Consider the following 17,731-nt stretch of genomic DNA (forward strand, 5'->3'; position numbering starts at 1 on the left):
TATACAGCAGTAATCAGTATCATCCAAAAATGTACTGTATGCAAGAGAGCAACAACTGCTAGTAAAGTGCTAACAGTGCATTGATAACGCATGAGATCACCTTATCCAGCAGCCATGGGTAGGGATACAGGCCAGAACCATTTTCTTAGAGTTACTTAAAGCGGTCTGAAGTAGGAGTAAGCTAGGCAAAATCACAGACCTTCTACTAAGCCCAGCTTTGGAAACCCCATCTTTTGCTTGTCTCTGCCCACACTGCTATCACACTTTACAATCCTGTCATACCGTCCAGAAGCACCAGGTGAGTTATAGGGAGTTACAAGCACAGCAAAGGATATGCTCACACAGCTTACTTGAGAGGGAACACTGGCCAGTCCCGTCCATGGGTCCCCATAATGAGGACAGACATTCCTGGTGGCACTTCTATTGCCTCCCATACCTGGAACACCCCGACTTCTGCCACGCCACCTTCTTTCAAATAACCTAGGAGTCTTCAAGCACGCATAAACCTTTCGCGTCCCTATTCAGACAACATGCACCATTTATTGGCAGAAAACTGTTTCCACACATTGACCATCCAGATTCTAGGATTTGGGTACAAACAAGTTTTGCTTGCCTAAAACTTCCTTTGTTTCTAGGAGCAGACACTAGATGCAAGAGCATGTGACAACCCGCCCTTCCACACACCTGTCAGTGTTCCTGGCCTCCATTAATAAACAGTGAGTAGGCGTCCTCTCCATCCCCAGGATAGTTTCTCTTTACAGGGACTGCTTAATCTTATTCTGTCGTTAACCCCTCCATCCTCCTTATCTGAAAGTCCCCGGAGATGACAAGATAGAGCTATTCATGAATGATCCAATTCTACTGGTGTCACGAGTGATGTAGCCCTTTTGAGAGAGGAGGAAAATGCTCAAGAATCACACTTTTGCAATCCAACGTATTTGCTGATTACCACTTTTAATTCCAAAGGTTTTACAATGTCGCATTTTCTTGTTTGTCAGTGTAGCTTTAATAGTTTGAATCAAGAAAGAAGACACATGTTATAATCCATCATGGTGATGCAATATTTAGCTCTTTCTTGTAGCTGGAACTTAGCAATTTGTTTCCTATGAAAAAACAATAGAATACAGTTCCTTAATTCCGTTGTGTAATGATGTTATATGGATAATCATTACCATTATCTTTAGTTTCCATTTTTAGGATAAAGCCAAAGGCCTTAACATTTTGCCTGAGCTTAGTAGTCATTCTTCTTTTTATGACCACTGCAAGGCCAGATGGACCTTTAAAAGGCTGTCAAGCCACTGCTCTAGGGCTAGGAGTTGAGGTGAGGCAGAGATATCTTAAGAGTGAAGGGAAGCCTGTTAAGCCACTGGCTTAAGGCTTAAGGGTCCTACCAAGCTTCTAGTACCCAGCTCTAAACTAGTACATGAAGGGTGAAGCCACCAGGATAATTCACAAAATCCTACATAATCCACAATATACTACCATTAACAGCACTAGGAATTAAATGTGAAAACTAGCATAAAAATACCATTCCACAGGGCTCAGGATCTATTGTACAACACAGGGAATATAGCCAATATTTTGTAATATCTATAATGGGAAACAACCTCTAAAATTGTATACAGGAGTTCCCGTTGTGGTGCAGCAGAAATGAATCCAACTAGTAACCATGAGATTGCGGTTCAATCCCTGGCCTTACTCAGTGGGTTAAGGATCTGGTGCTGCCATGAGCTGTGGCATAGGTCGCAGACATGGCTCAGATCTGGCATTGCTGTGGCTGTGGCGCAGGCCTGCAATGTAGCTGATTAGACCCCTAGCCTGGGAACCTCCTTATGCTGTGGGTGTGGCCCTAAAAAGCAATCAATCAATAAAATAAAATTGTGTACAAATAAATTATAAAATATTTGTAAAATAACAGGAGTTCCCACTGTGGTGCAGTGGCTTATGAATCTGACTACAGTGCCTCGGATTACTGTGGAGGAACAGGTTTGACCCCTGGCCTGGAAACTTCCCATGATGCAAGCATGGCCAAAAAAAAGAAAAAATAATCATACTCAAGATAAAAAATAAAGGGTCGAAAAAAAAAATCAATGTTAAAAAAAAAAAATTCAAAAACACATCGTTCCAGAAAACCAACTCACTTTTTATGATACTACTCTATACTATTCTATTGTTCCTGGCAGTAAAATGTATCATCTGGCAAAAATAAAAGACACAATCTAGAGAAAAGAGCCTTCAACCTGGAGATTAAAATCTTGACTCTAACCTGGAATCAACTGAAGTTCCCACTATCTGCTTCACAGGAAGACTCGGGAGACTTACTTTCAGACATGGCCAAAAGAAAAAGTGCTGAAAACTGCTCAACTACAGTATTAGGGGCTTGCCGGAGAGTAAGTTTACAACCAATGCTACGTCCCAAGATAGAAAAATAGTCACACATGTACTGGTGGGCAATGACGTGGGAAGGCAGAGGCAAGTAAGACTGAGAAGACTAATGGTATTGTGGCTGGTGTTTTAGTCTAACTATCAATTTTATAATGTTAGACATCATGGCAAAGGGCTCACATACGAAATGCTCCAAACATGGTGGCGTTTACAAAAATGCTGCCATTTATCTTTTCTATTTACGGCCACACTCCAGCATGTGGAAGTGCCCAGGGCAGGGGTCGGATGAGAGCTGCAGCTGAGGCCTACACCAGAGCCATGGCAACACCGGATCCTTAACCCAATGAGTGAGACCAGGGATAGAACCAGCATCATTTGGAAGCAATGTCGGGTCCTTAACCTGCTGAACCACAATGAGAACACCTCCAACCCTTTTTTGAAGATTCAGTTGTCCTAGTCCTCTCCATGTCTCTATTTTCCTTTGTGAGTTAGGACCCTCGCCACTTTGTTGTGTTGAATTACAATACTTTTAATTGAATAAAACTGACTTTATACAAGGCTTTCAGCCACATAGGCACTCTCCACTCTAATTCCTCCTATAAAATACTCTCTATAGCACATATCTATCTCACTTCTCTACTCAATCTGGATGAGCCCCTTATTGCCTACAGGATACAAATCTGCAAGTGAAGAGAAAAACTACCACTTTAACCCATTCTTAGCCATTTTCCCAGTTCCTCACAGGTCTCCCCTCTGGCAAGATGTTCTCAAACAAAATCCTGCCCTGGCTGCCCTCTTGAGCTCATGGCTATTGTCTCCACTCCCACAGCAAACCTCCCTCCTGTTTCTATCCAACCACAGATTGTAAATCTGTGTTAAAATTCTCTGCCTTCAGGTTAACGAATCCGACTAGGAACCATGAGGTTGCAGGTTTGGTCCCTGCCCTTGCTCAGTGGGTTAAGGATCCGGCGTTGCCGTGAGCTGTGGTGTAGGTTGCAGACACGGCTCAGATCCCGCGTTGCTGTGGCTCTGGCGTAGGCTGGCAGCTACAGCTCCGATTAGACCCCTAGCCGGGGAACCTCCATATGCCATGGGAGCGGCCCAAAGAAATAGCAAAAAGACAAAAAGCCAAAAAAAAAAAAAAAAATTCTCTGCCTTCACATGGACCGTCCATTCCTCACAATCCAGCTAGATCTATGTCCTCCTGTCCCAGCCCAACTCTCTTTAGCGCCACCACCCAGCTCATCTTCTGCTAGAGCACTCTTTCAAATTACACTGCAATTTCCTAGAATGCAGGAGCTCTTAGAATTCTTTGTAAATCCCATGAATGTGCACACCTACAACTTAAGTGACAACATAACTTTCAAAATGGAGAAATACTGTGGACCCATGGCTGCCTTTGCATCCAGGACCTGGCATGAAGCCGGCACAACAACCAAATAGAATATGAGCCCACTAGTCACTTACATTTGTGGGAGGCCCTCCTGGGTGCCACTCCTTCCAGTCTGGCCATGGTGTGTTTGCTTCGGAGCCTGTCACCACTGCCTTCACAGCCGTCCTGTCGTTTCAACTGGTAAAACACAGGGACACATTCACATTCACCATGCTTTAACTTGTACTTATTTCTGGTGGGCCATACAATAAGTTGGGTAGGGACAGCGCTCTCAGGTGGCACCCTGAGCATCCTTCCAGCCTCCTGGTAAGACCTTCCTTTAGAAGCCTTCAGAGGGCTCTGTAGACTCACTTCTTCAAGGAGGCATTCGACCTCATCCATTTCATCTTCTTCCTCTTCCAACTCAGAGTCTCCTGAATCCTCAGGAATCACAATGTTCAAGGCAGCACTTTTCTTCAACAAACAGACTGTCTTAACATTTGAGAAGGTGCTCAGATCTTTCAGCTTCCTGCCTCTCACAGTCTTAATTGTTGCACATGTTTTGAAGTTCTCATTATACACCTCCCCAATCTCATCATTCATAAGCACTTCTTTATCTGCACTTAATTTCCTGTCGTGACTAGTTTTTCCCATGATGCCTTGGCTCGCAATCTGGTGATGCCTCTTCACCTCTGGAGAGCATCTGCTGGGGGGACTTCCGTACCTGTGACTCAAACCAGCTCATATCACACTGGTTGCTCTCATCTACCTTGTTGAACTGGGCCAACCAAGTTGAGGGGTAAGTGTGCCCCTCCGGGCTATTGGTCTCCACCTCATCCCTACACCCCATCTGCTCTGCTCCCTCTCTTGTGCTTTCTGGTGAAAGTTCATGGGAATTCTCAGACTGCACCTCACACCACCAACTCATATCACACTGGATGGCCTCATCTACTTTGTTGACCTGGGCCAACAAGTTTGGGGAAGAAGCACCTCCCTCAGGGTAGCTATTGCTCTCTACCTCTTCCTCTTCACCCACATTCTTAGGGGAGCCATGGCTCCCACTACTGTTCTCTGGCATACTTTTCCCTACAGTAAGGGGTTTCTGAGATTCTGAATGTAGGTTCAGGTGCTTAACAGCTTCCATGCTGGCACAAGGTGGCTTTTCCTGCTGGAGCTTGTTGATATTCCCAATGGATTGGTACAATTTTGAATTCAGGGTATTCTGGCTCACATCTCTGTCTTTTACTGCATTTGGAAGTGGTGGGATTTGGGAGTCAACTGCATATCCCTTTCTTTCTTCACTCAAGTTCATGAGGCCTTTCCCCTCATGAGGATCATAGAGCATACCTCTACTTTCACAGGAACTATATGAAATCCCATTGTACTGCACCTCATTCCCTGGCATGGCTTTACCATATGCCACATCATACGATGGCATAGTTTCTTTCAAGGTATCTGTAGGGACACTGGTCACCCTTCCTACATCACAGCTGTCACCTTCTGAGTACGTGTCCTGCTTCTCATTCAAGTTCTCAGCCTGTTGAGGTTCAGTTTCTGTTTGTGTGTCTTTAGTTTTCATTTTTTCCCAATAGCCACCACACTGTCGGAATGGTGCTGTGTTATAATACAGAGGGACTATGGGTCTTCGATTAAGAGCAGTCGGCAATGGGGACAGAGGGACAAGGAAGCCAGGATACTCATTGAACACCACAGCATATGGAAAATACAGACTTCCGTTTGTGAAACCTAGAAAGAGAAAGGGTTAGTTAGCCATTTTGTCTCCTGCAGCCAGTCACAACATTCAGCCAGTGCACACCTGCAGAGACACGACTGTTCCAATCCACCACAGGACTACCACCTAGTCTTCTGCTACCTCCTCAGTTACCAATGCAAAGGACTTAAGCTGCAGCTGTGGCAATGCCAGGTCCCTAACCCATTGTGCTGGGCTGGGGATTGAACCCAAGTCCCAGCAGCTCCTAACACACCTTTGTAATGTTTTCTGGCTGCAGCTCTGCTTTGACCCATAGCTTGGGAACTTCCATAGGCCAAAGGGGTGGCCTTAAGAAGCAAAAAACAAAAACAAACAAACAAAAATGAGCAAAAACAAATAAAAACAATTTAAAAAGTGGAAGTATTTCAGAGAAACTGAGAAGAAAAGGTCATTTTTTTCACTGACACATAACAATCCCTAGTGTGTATGCACTTCACAGAAAGCGAGGTCATAGAACTGCAAGGAGACGATGAATCCATTGTTGGAAACTTTAACACATCTATATCAGAAACTGACAGATGCAGCTGGTTTAAAAAAAAAAAAAATTCAGTAAGGCTCGCTGAACCCCAAAGCACCATTTGGACATAACTGACCTCTACAGACTAGTTCACCCAACAGAGTACACATTTTTTTCCCACACTCACGTGGGCATTCAGCAAAATATTCTGAATAGTGGGCCATAAGACACACTTACAGATTTAAAAGTATACAAATCATGAAATGTCTGCTTAGGGCACATCTGAATGAATGTAAAAAAACAAAAAGACACAAATGACCAAAATCAAACATGAAAGGAGTTCCTGCTGTGGCACAGTGAGTTAATGATCTGGCTTGTCTTTCTGGAGGCACCAGTTCCATCCAGCTGTGGCAGAGGTCACCACTCTGGTTTGGACTTGATCTCTGGCCCAGGAACTTCCATATGCCACAGGTGTGGCTGAAAAAGGGGGGAAAAAATGAAAGAGGATCCATCACTAAAGATCCCATGGACTTTAAAAGAAATGAATACTACTGGAGTTCCTGCTGTGGTTCAGCAGGTTAAGAACATAACATAATGTCCCTGAGGATGTGGGTTCAATCCCTGGCCTCGCTCAGTGGGTTAACAATTCAGTGTTGCTGAATCTGTAGGTCACAGATGTGGCTCAGATCCGGCAGGGCTGTGTGGCTGTGGTGTAGGCCTGCAGGTGTAGCTCTGATTCAGACTCCAGCCTGGGAACTTTCATATGCAGCAGGTGAGGCAAGAAAAGAAAAGGAAAAATAAAACAAAAAAAGATGAGTATTATGAACCTATTCCCACAAATATAATCACATAGATAAAATGGACAGATTCTTTAAGAGACAGTTTGCCAAAACACACAAATAGAGATGGACAATCTGAATAGAGCTCTATCTGCTAAATCAAGATGACTACCTTCCAAACATTTTCAATTCTTATTTGTCATCTTCCTCCAAGGTGCTTTTCTAACCGCACATTAATAGATTTTAGAATTTTTTTGGCCTTGTTGAATTCCATCCCTGGTCAGTGTTTAATGACCCTGAGGACATGGGTTTGAACCGTACTCAGTGGGTTAAGGATCCGGCATTGCTATGAGCTGTGGGGTAGGTTGCAGGCATGACTTGGATCCCAAATTGCTGTGGCTCTGGTGTAGGCCAGCGGCTGCAGCTCCAATTCAACCCCTACTTTGGGAACTTCCATATGCCACAGGTGTGGCCCTAAAAAAAAAAAAAAAAAAAAAAAAAGGCAATTTTTTTGGCCTTGTTGAGAAAATTATAGGGACGAGGAGCTCTAAGGTACCTCTGCCAAGCAGCCTGGTCTCAGAGCATGAGGAGACTGGTTGGACTACTGTGTGACCCTGGGCCAGTCACTGACTGGGAGCCTCAGTTCCCTCATGTGGGAAGCAAGGACAGCAACGCTGCCTCGCCCATGGTCAAATGCGAGAACCCATGTGTAGTATTCAGCAGAGTCACTGGCATGAAGCTAGATTTCAAGTGTTTCCTGTGACCCTGGACTACAAACACTGCCCCACGGTGCTGCCACCATCTCTTTGGTGTCAGCACAGGGCAAGGAAGGGAGGCATGGAAAAAGGGGTTAGAAAACCTTCAGGCTTTGGTTTAGAGGGAGGGTCTCTAATCCCATTGAGCCTCTGAGGATTCAGATTCCTTACCTGCCCCAGGAATGGAGAGTGGATTATAGGTGGCATTCTGGTACCAGGGACCCAGGTGAGGCTGCTGGGTCATAGGAGGCACGTAAAAGAAAGGTCTGGAGTTACTGCCCTCAAAAGTTTCGTTGTTTCCTGCAAAGTTCATTGTCCAGGCTGAAAAACAGGTAGGTGTCTGTAGTTAGGGAAGGACAGCCGCCCTCTGCCCTGTAAAGTTCTGTGAAGGAAGAAAGTCATGCTCAACCCCCATCAGAACTGTGAGCCTGGGTGGCAGGTCCCTGACTTTCTCTTCCAGATCACCTGGGATGGGGACAGGGGGCGCAGCCCTCTGGGCCCTGCTTGACCAGTGAGGCAGCGCCCAGAGGCTGCAAGTGCTGAACAAACCTAGACTCCCCAGGCGGTAGCACCTTGTAGACATGAGGCCTTGAAGGCAAGGAGGACCCAGTATCAGGCGCCAAACTGGAAGGAGGGGCTGAGACCCAGGCTGCATCCCCCGCCCCTTCTCTGAAGCCTCTCCAGCTTGCCCCTCTGCCCCCACCCTGGGCTCAACCCCTCCTCAGTCCTGGAGTCCAGGGCAGGACTCTGCATCTCCTCACGCTCCCCTCCCTGCGGGCCAATCTGTTCCTGCGACCGCCATCCCTGCGCCCGCCTCCAGTACCCCCGCCGGCCGACTCGCCGCACCTGCCACACCTACCTGCTCTATACCTCCAAGTCTGCGACTGCGAGCCTCTATGGCGCTGCGCACCACCTGCACAGGTCGGACCTCGGAGAGAAAAGAGCCTACGCCGCTGGTAGCGAAGGCTCCGTCTTTATCTGGGCACTAGGATGAGCACCTGCAGCCTCTCTGGCAGGTACCGCCCCCAGCCGTTAGCCAGCGCGTGCGCCCTGTGCGCGCTCCCAAGCCAGGTGGCTCCCACGGAAGGCTCTAGAAGAACCTGCTGAGGCCTGGTGGAGACGAGCAGTCCTCTGCACCCTCTTCTGGGTGAATCCCAGGCCCCGCTTCTGCACATCCCTGTTGCACGGAGGCGCCCTGGACTTTGCTTTTCTAGAGGACAGAGCCCTTCCTGTCCCCCTCAGTCTCCCAGACCGTCCCCTCCTCTGAGTGTGCAGTTGGGACACAGGTCGTGGCTGCTCCTCTGAGCTCCTGGTCTCTTTCCATCCTCGGGCCTAGAGCCGCTGACGCTTAAGGAAGAGGAGAAGCAGAGAGGAAGGAGGCCAGCCTGGGCGGAGGACAGACAGCCCTGAGAGGAGGAAGGGGCGCAGAGGTGGGATGAACACGTTTGCTGAATGCTGGGGAGAGCAACCTCTCGGGGGAAGGGGCTCCTGCAGGTGGGACGCCACTGGCGGGGAAGTGGAGGGACCGAAAGGCGCTGGCGTGTGTGTGGGTGACGGATGGGCATCTCGGAAGGGCCGCTGGCGCCTACAGAGTGCTCTGTGCGTGAGAGGAAGGAAAGCCATAGGACGGTGGATGGGAGGTAGTGAAGGGGCGTCCTGGGGTTGTAAGGAGGAGTTTGGCTTTTGAAAGACGGGGATTGAGTTCTGTGTGTCTCGGGGATGGAGAGACAGGGAGACATGACTGACGTGGAGGGAGAGGGATGTTAGGACGTCGGGAGAGAGGAGCCCAGCCTGGGTCCAGTGCTTGGCCTTGGACAGAAGGAAGGCTTTGAGGCGGGAGGGAAATGGAGACCTGAAGGCAGGGATTTAAGTACTTGAGCATTTGATGACCTTGTCATTACTATTATTTTCAATCAAGAGAGGCGGGAATAGTACTTCTGGGGGGCACTGAAAGTTTGAAATGGAAAAAAAAAAAAGAAAAGAAAGTTTGAAATGACTGCGTTATCACGCTATCTGGGTTTGGCCAGATGTTGCAGTTGGTGAAACAGAGTAAAGGTTTTCTTTGTGTCTAAAGAACTCTGGAGTGGACTGCTTGAGGGCTGGTCTGGTGCCACAGGATTGGTTCTGGGTTCCACAACAGACCCCATCTGTTCACGCTTTACCCCAACATCCTTAGCACCAGCTTCCTTATTCTATTTGATTCTCTATCCAAATGCCCCCTGCAAGCAGAAAGCAGGAGAAAAATAAGGGAATGGCTAAGGTGGAAAAGGGGGAGGGGGCAGGAACCCCCACAAAGGGCGCCCAGTCAGCCAGTCAGTCATCAGTCTTGTTCTTAAAGATCTCTAATAGAAAACAGGTGCAGCTTCACGTGCTCTCTCTTTGGTTACCACCAGGTGAAGGATGTGTAGGTGCTCTTGTCCTCTGTGTGTAGGGCATATTGCCACTTGGAATAAACTTAGATGCTGTGACTAAGAAAGAGTGGAGAATAGTTATTGATCCGGCAGGTAACTAACAATGTCAGCTGCCATGCTTCAGGTAATGAAAGAAGCAGTTCTCCCACTTCCCTCCCTCCACGGGCAAGTGTCTTTATAAAGGGCCATAAACACTCAGCCTTCTCCACCTCCTCTTCCTTCACTCGCTGCAAATCCAGATTTTGTTACCATTATGCCCACTCACCCACCCTCACCAAGGACACTAATGAACCACTTGCTGCTAAATGGCATGGAAACGATTTAGCTCATTTCACTCAACCTCACCTCCCAGCTACCAGCCTGACTGGCTGCCTCTCTGCTGATACTCCTTAAAGTCTTTTACTCGCTCTCTTCCCATATTTCTCTCTTTAATGTTCATATTCTCCAGATTATAGTCCTAAATATTTCTCCCTCTTACTCCACCACTCTCTCTTCATTTTCACCCATTCTCACGGCTTCAGCTGCAACCAGCATACTGCTCACACCAAATCTGTCTCGGGTCTCTCTACTAGATATTTATATCTCAACAGCAGACTTGGGTTGTTGTTGGGATATGCAAAATGATGTCTTTTGTTATTCATAATAAGCCCCTTTCTACCACTTCAGGATTTATGCTCAGGAGGTATTTCGGGGTGGGGCTCCTAGATAACTCTAGGAAGGAGGCAGGTCACCAGAGAGACCAAACTTGGGATTAAAGCACAGGACCTTTCATCCCTGCCCCCCAGCCCCAGGCAGATTGAGTTCAATAAAACTCTTGAACCTGGCACTGTTTGTTTTTTTTTTTACACTGTACAGCATGGGGACCAAGTCACACATACATGTATACATACCTGGCACTGTTTATTAAGTAGCCAAGAAATGTCATTGATTATTCCTTTTCTTATTTTTTTCAAAACGCAATATTAGAGAAAAAAACAAATGTTCTTCAGTGTGTAAATGTGTAAAATGGTTAAAAATTCTATCCATACCATGGGAAAAAAATTCAGGGATAGAAAAAAAATGAAGTATTGATGCACAGAACAACTTAGGTAAATCTTAAGGACATTATGCTGAATAAATCAGTGTTTTCCAGTGGGTAAGTTGGGGTGAGATTGAGACAATAAAGCTGTGATACATGGGAACGTATTTGTGGTGAAGGACCCTACTCCTGGATCCTGTTCTATATCCTGATCTCACCTTACAAAATTTCTTAGAACTATATACCTATAACAAAAAAAGTACTGGTGAAAACCAATGACGTTCAGGTAAGATGTATGGGGGACCTTCTATATTGTACCAATTGTAAAGCAAGTAGGGAGAAAAAGAGAACGAGCCAGGTGTTCAGGCAAAGAGAAGAAAATTTATTATAGGGAAAAGGAGAGGGTGACTGGCCCTTGAAAAGAGCCAGCTCCCCGCCCTTCTGGCATGGCCTTCTTATACCCCACAGAAAGGAAACTGGATTTTCCGACGCGGGGGAAGGTTAATTTATCATTTGCTTGCATCTGGACTCTGGTGGTCACATAGTCATGAGAAAGTTGGAGGTATCTCATGGTAGGGTGGTCTTTGTAATCTTGAGAAAGCCGCAGTGTGTGATGTCACATGGTAGAGGGGTCTCGTAGTCTTGGGAAAGTAGGTACCAGTGGCAAAAACAGGATGTCACTTGAGCAAGGTTGTCAGTCTCATGAGTCAGCGTAATGAGCCATTTTAACAATGAGCCCCATGTAGCCCCTACCACCAATGTCAACTTGTTTGTTTTGTAATTGAGCTGTGATATAGGCTGGTGCTATTGGGGGAAGCAGTGTAAAAGGTAAGTGGAAATTCTCTGTACTATATTTGCAGCTTCTATGGGGGTCTAAAAGTATTTTTAAATGAATATTTAAAATACAAGTCACTTGAAAAAAAAGAAAAGTACAAGAAGGAGAGAAGGAAGGAAAGAAAAAGAAAGATACCGCCAACCAAGATATCTTGCTTAGAAGAAATCTGTTTTTACAAAAAATGATTGGTGGAGCTGAAGAAAAAATACATAGCAGATAAATAAACTTATAAATTTATAATGTGGAAGAGCTTCTGAAAAAATTTGCATCATTCATTACTGTTAATTGAATTATATGATCTTATAAATAAGCCTGTGGTTACACATCAAATTCGGCAGCCAGACTTAAATGCAATAAACCCTTTTCTTATACTTTTATTGATTTTGTTTAAGAGGGAAGTTACATCAGTTAATAAATGCCATATATTCTCACTGATGTACTCCAGAAGCATAGGGATATTGTAATATGCCATATTGTTGGACCACCAAAGGTACTCATTCTCTTGCAACCCAGATTAGAATGTTCCCCAACTTCCCAACCTGAAATACCACCTGGTCATTCTGAATGCTCTGATGACCCAGAATCAATGTAGATACTCTCATATTTTTCCTGAACCTGCTTTAGATTACTTAGGCTCTTTAGGTATAGTTTTAAAGGGGGACAAAACTACCGAACCCATTCCAAACAAGGTTGAAGAATCTTGTGGCAACCAAACTGCCAGTTCAGATGTATTCCATGACAGCTGCAACGGTAATTACAAAAACAATAATAAATAGGGGTTCCTTTTTGGTGGAATGGGTTAAGGATCCGGTATTGTCATTTCAGCATGTCTGGTTGCTGCTGTAGCACAGGTTCAATTTCTGGCCCAGGAACTTCCATATGCCGTAGGCTCAGCCAATAAAAATAAAAATAAATAAGCCATTAGAAAAAGTAAATAAGGCAAGGCAGAAATGAGGTGAATTTTAAAAAATAAAAGTAAGCAATAATGAAAATTTTAAGCCATGTGCCATCAAGATTTAGGATACAAAGAAATTGACACATACATATTTGGAATTTTTCTTTTTTGGCCACCCCTCAGCATATGAAGTTCCCTGGCCAGGGATCAGGGATCAGATCTGTGACAATACAGGATCATTTTTACCTCATTCTGCCAGATCAGGCAGAATGAACTTATGTCCCAGTGCTGCAGAGACAGCACCAACCTCATTGCACCACACTGGGAACTCCCGGAAACTTATTTAATGCTATAACTACATGCACATTCTACAACCTTTTGTTGATGTTCTATTCATTAGCTTGTTTTGTTTTTTAGATTCCACATATAAGTGATATATAGTGTTTGTCTTTCTTTGATTTATTTCACTAAGCAAAATCCCTCCAAGTCCACACATGCTGTTGAAAATGTCAGAATTCCAGTCTTTTATATGGCTGTGTAGTACTTCATTTTTTATACATGCCACATCTTCTTTATCCACTTATCTGTTGGTGAACACTTAGGTTGCTTCCATATCTTGACTGCTGAAAAATAATGCTGCCATTATCATGGGGGTGCATGTTCTTTTCAAATTACTGTTCTCATTTTCTTCATATTGATACCCGGTGTGAAAGTGCTGGTTTATATGGTAGTTCCATTTTTAGTTTTTTAAAGAAGCTCCATACAGTTTTTCACAATGGCTACATCTATTTACATTCTACAAATAGCGTAGAAAACTTCACTCTTCTCCATATCCTTGCCTAAAGGACCTAGAAAAAGAACAAACAAAACCCAAAGTTAGTAGAAGGAAAGAAATCATAAAGAACAGAGCAGAAATAAGATAGAGACAAAAAAATAGAAAATATTAATGAAACTAAGAGCTGGTTCTTTGAACAGATGAACAATATTGATAAACCTTTATTGAACAAAGTCATCAAGAAAAAAATAGGGTCCAAATCAATAAAATCAGAAGTGAAAAATAAGTTACAACTCAAATAACAGAAATACAAATGATCACAAGAGACTACTACGGACAACTAAATGCCAATAAAATTAACATTCTGGAAGAAATGGACAGATTCCTAGAAATGTATTCTCTCCCAAAGATTACTGAACAGGAAGAAATAGAAAATATGAGCAGATCAGTAACCAGTAATGAAATTTAATAATTAATTTTTAAAAATGTTAACTCCCCAAAAAAAGTCCAGGACTAGGTGGCTTCACAGATGAAGTCTACCAAACATGTAGAGAAGAGTTAATGCCAATCCTTCTCTATTCCAAAAAAGTTGCAGAGGAGGGAATGCTTCCAACCTCATTCTGTGTGTCTAGCATCACTCTGACACCAAAACCAAATATATAAAGTAAAAAAATTACAGGCCAATACCACTAATGCACATAGATGAAACATTGTTGAAATTCTTTTTTTTTTTTCTTGTCTTTTTAGGGATGCAGCCATGATATGTGGAGGTTCCCAGGCTAGGGGTCAAATTGGAGCCGTAGCTGCTGGCCACAGCCATAGCCACAGCAACACCAGATCCAAGCCACATCTATAACCTACACCACAGCTCACAGCAAAGCAGCATCCTTAATCCACTGAGCAAGGCCAGGGATTGAACCTGTGTCCTCATGGATACCAGTCAGATTTATTTCCACTGAGCCACAACAGGAACTCCATGAAATTCCTAACAAAATATTAACAGACCAAATCCAACAAGATGTTAAAATGATCATACACCATGATCAAGTAGAATTTATCCCAGGGATTTTTCAATATCAGCAAATCAATCAACTGATATTCCTCTTTAACAAATTAAAAAATACAAAACACATGATCATCTCAAAAGATACAGGAAAAACTTTTGAACAACTCAAAATCCACTTATGATTTTAAAAATTCTCCAAAATTGTGTATAGAAGGAACACACTGCAACGTAATAAAGTCCACATATGATAAGTCCACATATTCAATGGTGAGAAGCTGAAAGCATTTCCTTTAAGATCAGGAACAAGACAAGAATGCCCACTCTCACCACTTTTATTCAACATAATACTGGAATTCCTAGCCACAGCAGTCAGAAAAGAAAAAGAAACAAAAGATTCCAAATTGGAAAGGAAGAGGAAAAACATCATCTGTGTGTATGATGCTACATATAAAATACCTTAGAGTTCCCATTGTGGCTCAGTGGTAATGAAACTGACTAGTATCCATGAGGATGCTGGTTCAATCCCAGGCCCCACTCAGTGGGTTAAAAGGATCTGGCATTGCCAGGAGCTCTGGTGTTGCTGTGACTGTGGTATAGGCCGGCAGCTGCAGCTCCGATTTGACCCCTATCCTGGAAACTTCTATATGCCGCAGGTTCAGCCCCAAAAACAACAACAACAACAAAAAAAAAAGAAAGGAAGAAAATCCTAAAGATGCCACCAAAACACTTCTAGAGCTCATCAATGAATTCAGTAAAGTTGCAGGATACAAAATTAATATGCAGAAATCTCTTGCATTTCTATACAACAAGGAACTATATAACAAGGAACTATCAGAAGGAGAAATTTAGGAAACAATCCCATTTACCATCACATCAAAAAGAATAAAATACCTAGGAATAAACCTATCTGAGCAGGTAAAATATCTGTCCTTGGAGAATTGAACACACTGATGAAAGAAATTAAAGATGACACAAAGAGATGGAAAATACACTGTGTTCATGTATTGGAAGAATTAATATTGTTATAATGACCACACTACCCAATGCAATCTACAGATTTGATGCAATTTCTATCAAAATACCAATTAGAAACTTTCACAAAAATAGAATAAATAATTTAAAAATTTTTTTGGTCTTTTTTGTTTGTTTTTTTAGGGCCCTTCCAGCAGCATATGGAGGTTCCCAGGCTAGGGTCAAATCAGAGCTGTAGCCGCTCACCTGCACCACAGCAACTCGGGATCCAAGCCACGTCTGCAACCTACACCACAGCTCACGGCAGCACTGGATCCTTACCCCATTGAGCAAGGCCAGGGATCGAACCCATGACCTCATGGATTCTAGTCAGTTTCGCTAACTGCTGAGCCATGATGGGGACTCCCCAAAATTTTTAATTTTATATGGAAACACAAAAGACCCCAAGTAGGCAGGACAGTCTTGAAAAAAACAGAACTGGAGGAATCAGGGTCCCTGGCTTCAGACTGTATTACAAAACTACAATAATCAAAACATTATGGTATGGCACAAAAACATATAGTGGAACAGATAAAATTCAATCAATGGAACAGAATAGAGTCAGAAATAAACCCATATATCTATGGTCAATTAATCTACAACAAAGGAGGCAAGAATATACAATGGAGAAAAGATAGTCTCTTCAATAAGAAGTGCTGGGAAAATGGGCAGCTACATGTAAAAAAAATGTAATTAGAACTTTTTCACACAACATTGTAAATCAATATTTTTATTTTAAAATGTGGAAAAAAAACATTTTATACCATCATATACAAAAGTAAGCTCAAAATGGATTAAAGACCTAAATGTAAAACTGGAAACCATAAAACTCCCAGAAGAAAACATAGGCAGAACACTTTTTGACATAAATCATAGCAATATATTTTTTTGTATTTGTCTACTAAGGCAAAGGAAATAGATGCCAAAATAAATGATACCTAATTAAACTTAAAAGCTTTTGTACAGCAAAAAGAAAGCACTGACAAAAGAGAAAGACAATTTACTGAATGGGAGAAAAAGCTTGCAAGTGATATGACAAATAAGGGATTCATATCCAAAATGTATAAACAGCTCATACAACTCAACATCAAAAAAACGATGAACTCAATTTAAAAAAAAAAAAATGAGACAAGTCCTGAATAGCCATTCTTCTAGAGAAGACACAGATAGCCAGTCGGTACACAAAAAGATGCTCAACATTGTTAATCATCAGAAAAATGAAAATCAAAACCACAATGAGCTATTATCACCTCACACCTGTCAGATAATTAATCATCAAAAAAACTACAAATAGGGAATTTCCTGGTGGCACAGCAGGTTAAGGATCTGGTGTGGTCACTGGTGTGACTCAGATTGCTGCCTCGGCTCAGATTTGATCCCTGGAATGTCCGTATGCTGTGGGCTTAGCCAAAAAAAAAAAAATTTCATAAAACAGGAGATCTCTTAGTGAGTGAGGTATAGAGAAATGATAAGCAAAAGGACTGGGCTCTAGGGTGTTGCAGAGGTCAGGGAGAAGAGGAGGAGTCTGCCAGAAAGCTGAACAGGGGTATCTAAGCAGAGCAAAGGAAAACCAGATATGTTATCTGGAAGGAAATGAAAAAAAAAAAAGTGTATCTAGAAAGAAGGAGTAACCAGCTATATCAAATGCTGCTGACACATCACAAAGAATGAAGACTTGGGGGACATAACAGTTTTTAAAGGCATGAGCCCACTGTGTCCTCCTTTGCCTGGCAAAGCAGCAAAGCTATATTTCTTCTCCTTCACCACTACCTCCCCCAGAAAGAATGAAGACTTGGTGGCACAAGGTCCATTTGGAGACATAGCCAAGGACAGAAATCAACAGGCTAACCAAAACGTAAGTGATCCTTCGTACACAGTCTGTGTCAGCCAGTTCAAAAAAGTCTCAAGGAGAGAAAATAGAAAGGGGAGCTCTGCCCCACATCTGAAGACGTCTTCTTGTGCCCTCAGGCAGGCAGAAGAGAAAACCTCCTGGGTCAAGCACTGGGGAAAGAGTTTTTTCTTCTTTAGTCAGTGCTACTGAATGATATATATAAAATCAAAATGCTTAGACATGGCTTCTGTTTGAATTTAAATAACTTCAAGGAAGAACTAATTGTATCAAGTAAAAATAGTTATACTGTGACAGTGGCCTTGAAAACATTCATCAGTGATACAATTCTGTCAAGTTGTTAGAATGAAGATGAAAATGTCTCCAGTAAGCAAAACTAACTTTCCAACATTGTCTGCAAATGAATGTTCAA

At 43.3% G+C, this 17,731-nt stretch overlaps 1 protein-coding gene across 3 annotated transcripts; it reads right to left on the reverse strand.

Moving 5' to 3' along the window:
* On the reverse strand, positions 935-8,573 carry LOC100738935. Of its 3 annotated transcripts, XM_005673264.2 has the most exons (5): positions 8,379-8,570; positions 7,691-7,840; positions 4,130-5,503; positions 3,853-3,955; positions 935-1,103 (listed from the first exon to the last, which is right to left on the reverse strand). In XM_005673264.2, the coding sequence occupies exons 2-3, from the start codon at positions 7,830-7,832 to the stop codon at positions 4,398-4,400; spliced, it is 1,248 nt and encodes a 415-aa protein (XP_005673321.2). In that variant the 5' UTR covers positions 7,833-7,840; positions 8,379-8,570; the 3' UTR covers positions 935-1,103; positions 3,853-3,955; positions 4,130-4,397. The 3 variants fall into 3 exon arrangements, with proteins under 3 accessions (XP_005673321.2, XP_020934497.1, XP_003484094.2); XM_021078838.1 differs by having other exon boundaries at positions 3,853-5,503; positions 7,691-7,901; positions 8,379-8,573; XM_003484046.4 differs by having other exon boundaries at positions 3,853-5,503.

Source organism: Sus scrofa, chromosome 18 (genome assembly GCF_000003025.6).
Source record: "Sus scrofa isolate TJ Tabasco breed Duroc chromosome 18, Sscrofa11.1, whole genome shotgun sequence".
Lineage (NCBI taxonomy): Eukaryota > Metazoa > Chordata > Mammalia > Artiodactyla > Suidae > Sus > Sus scrofa.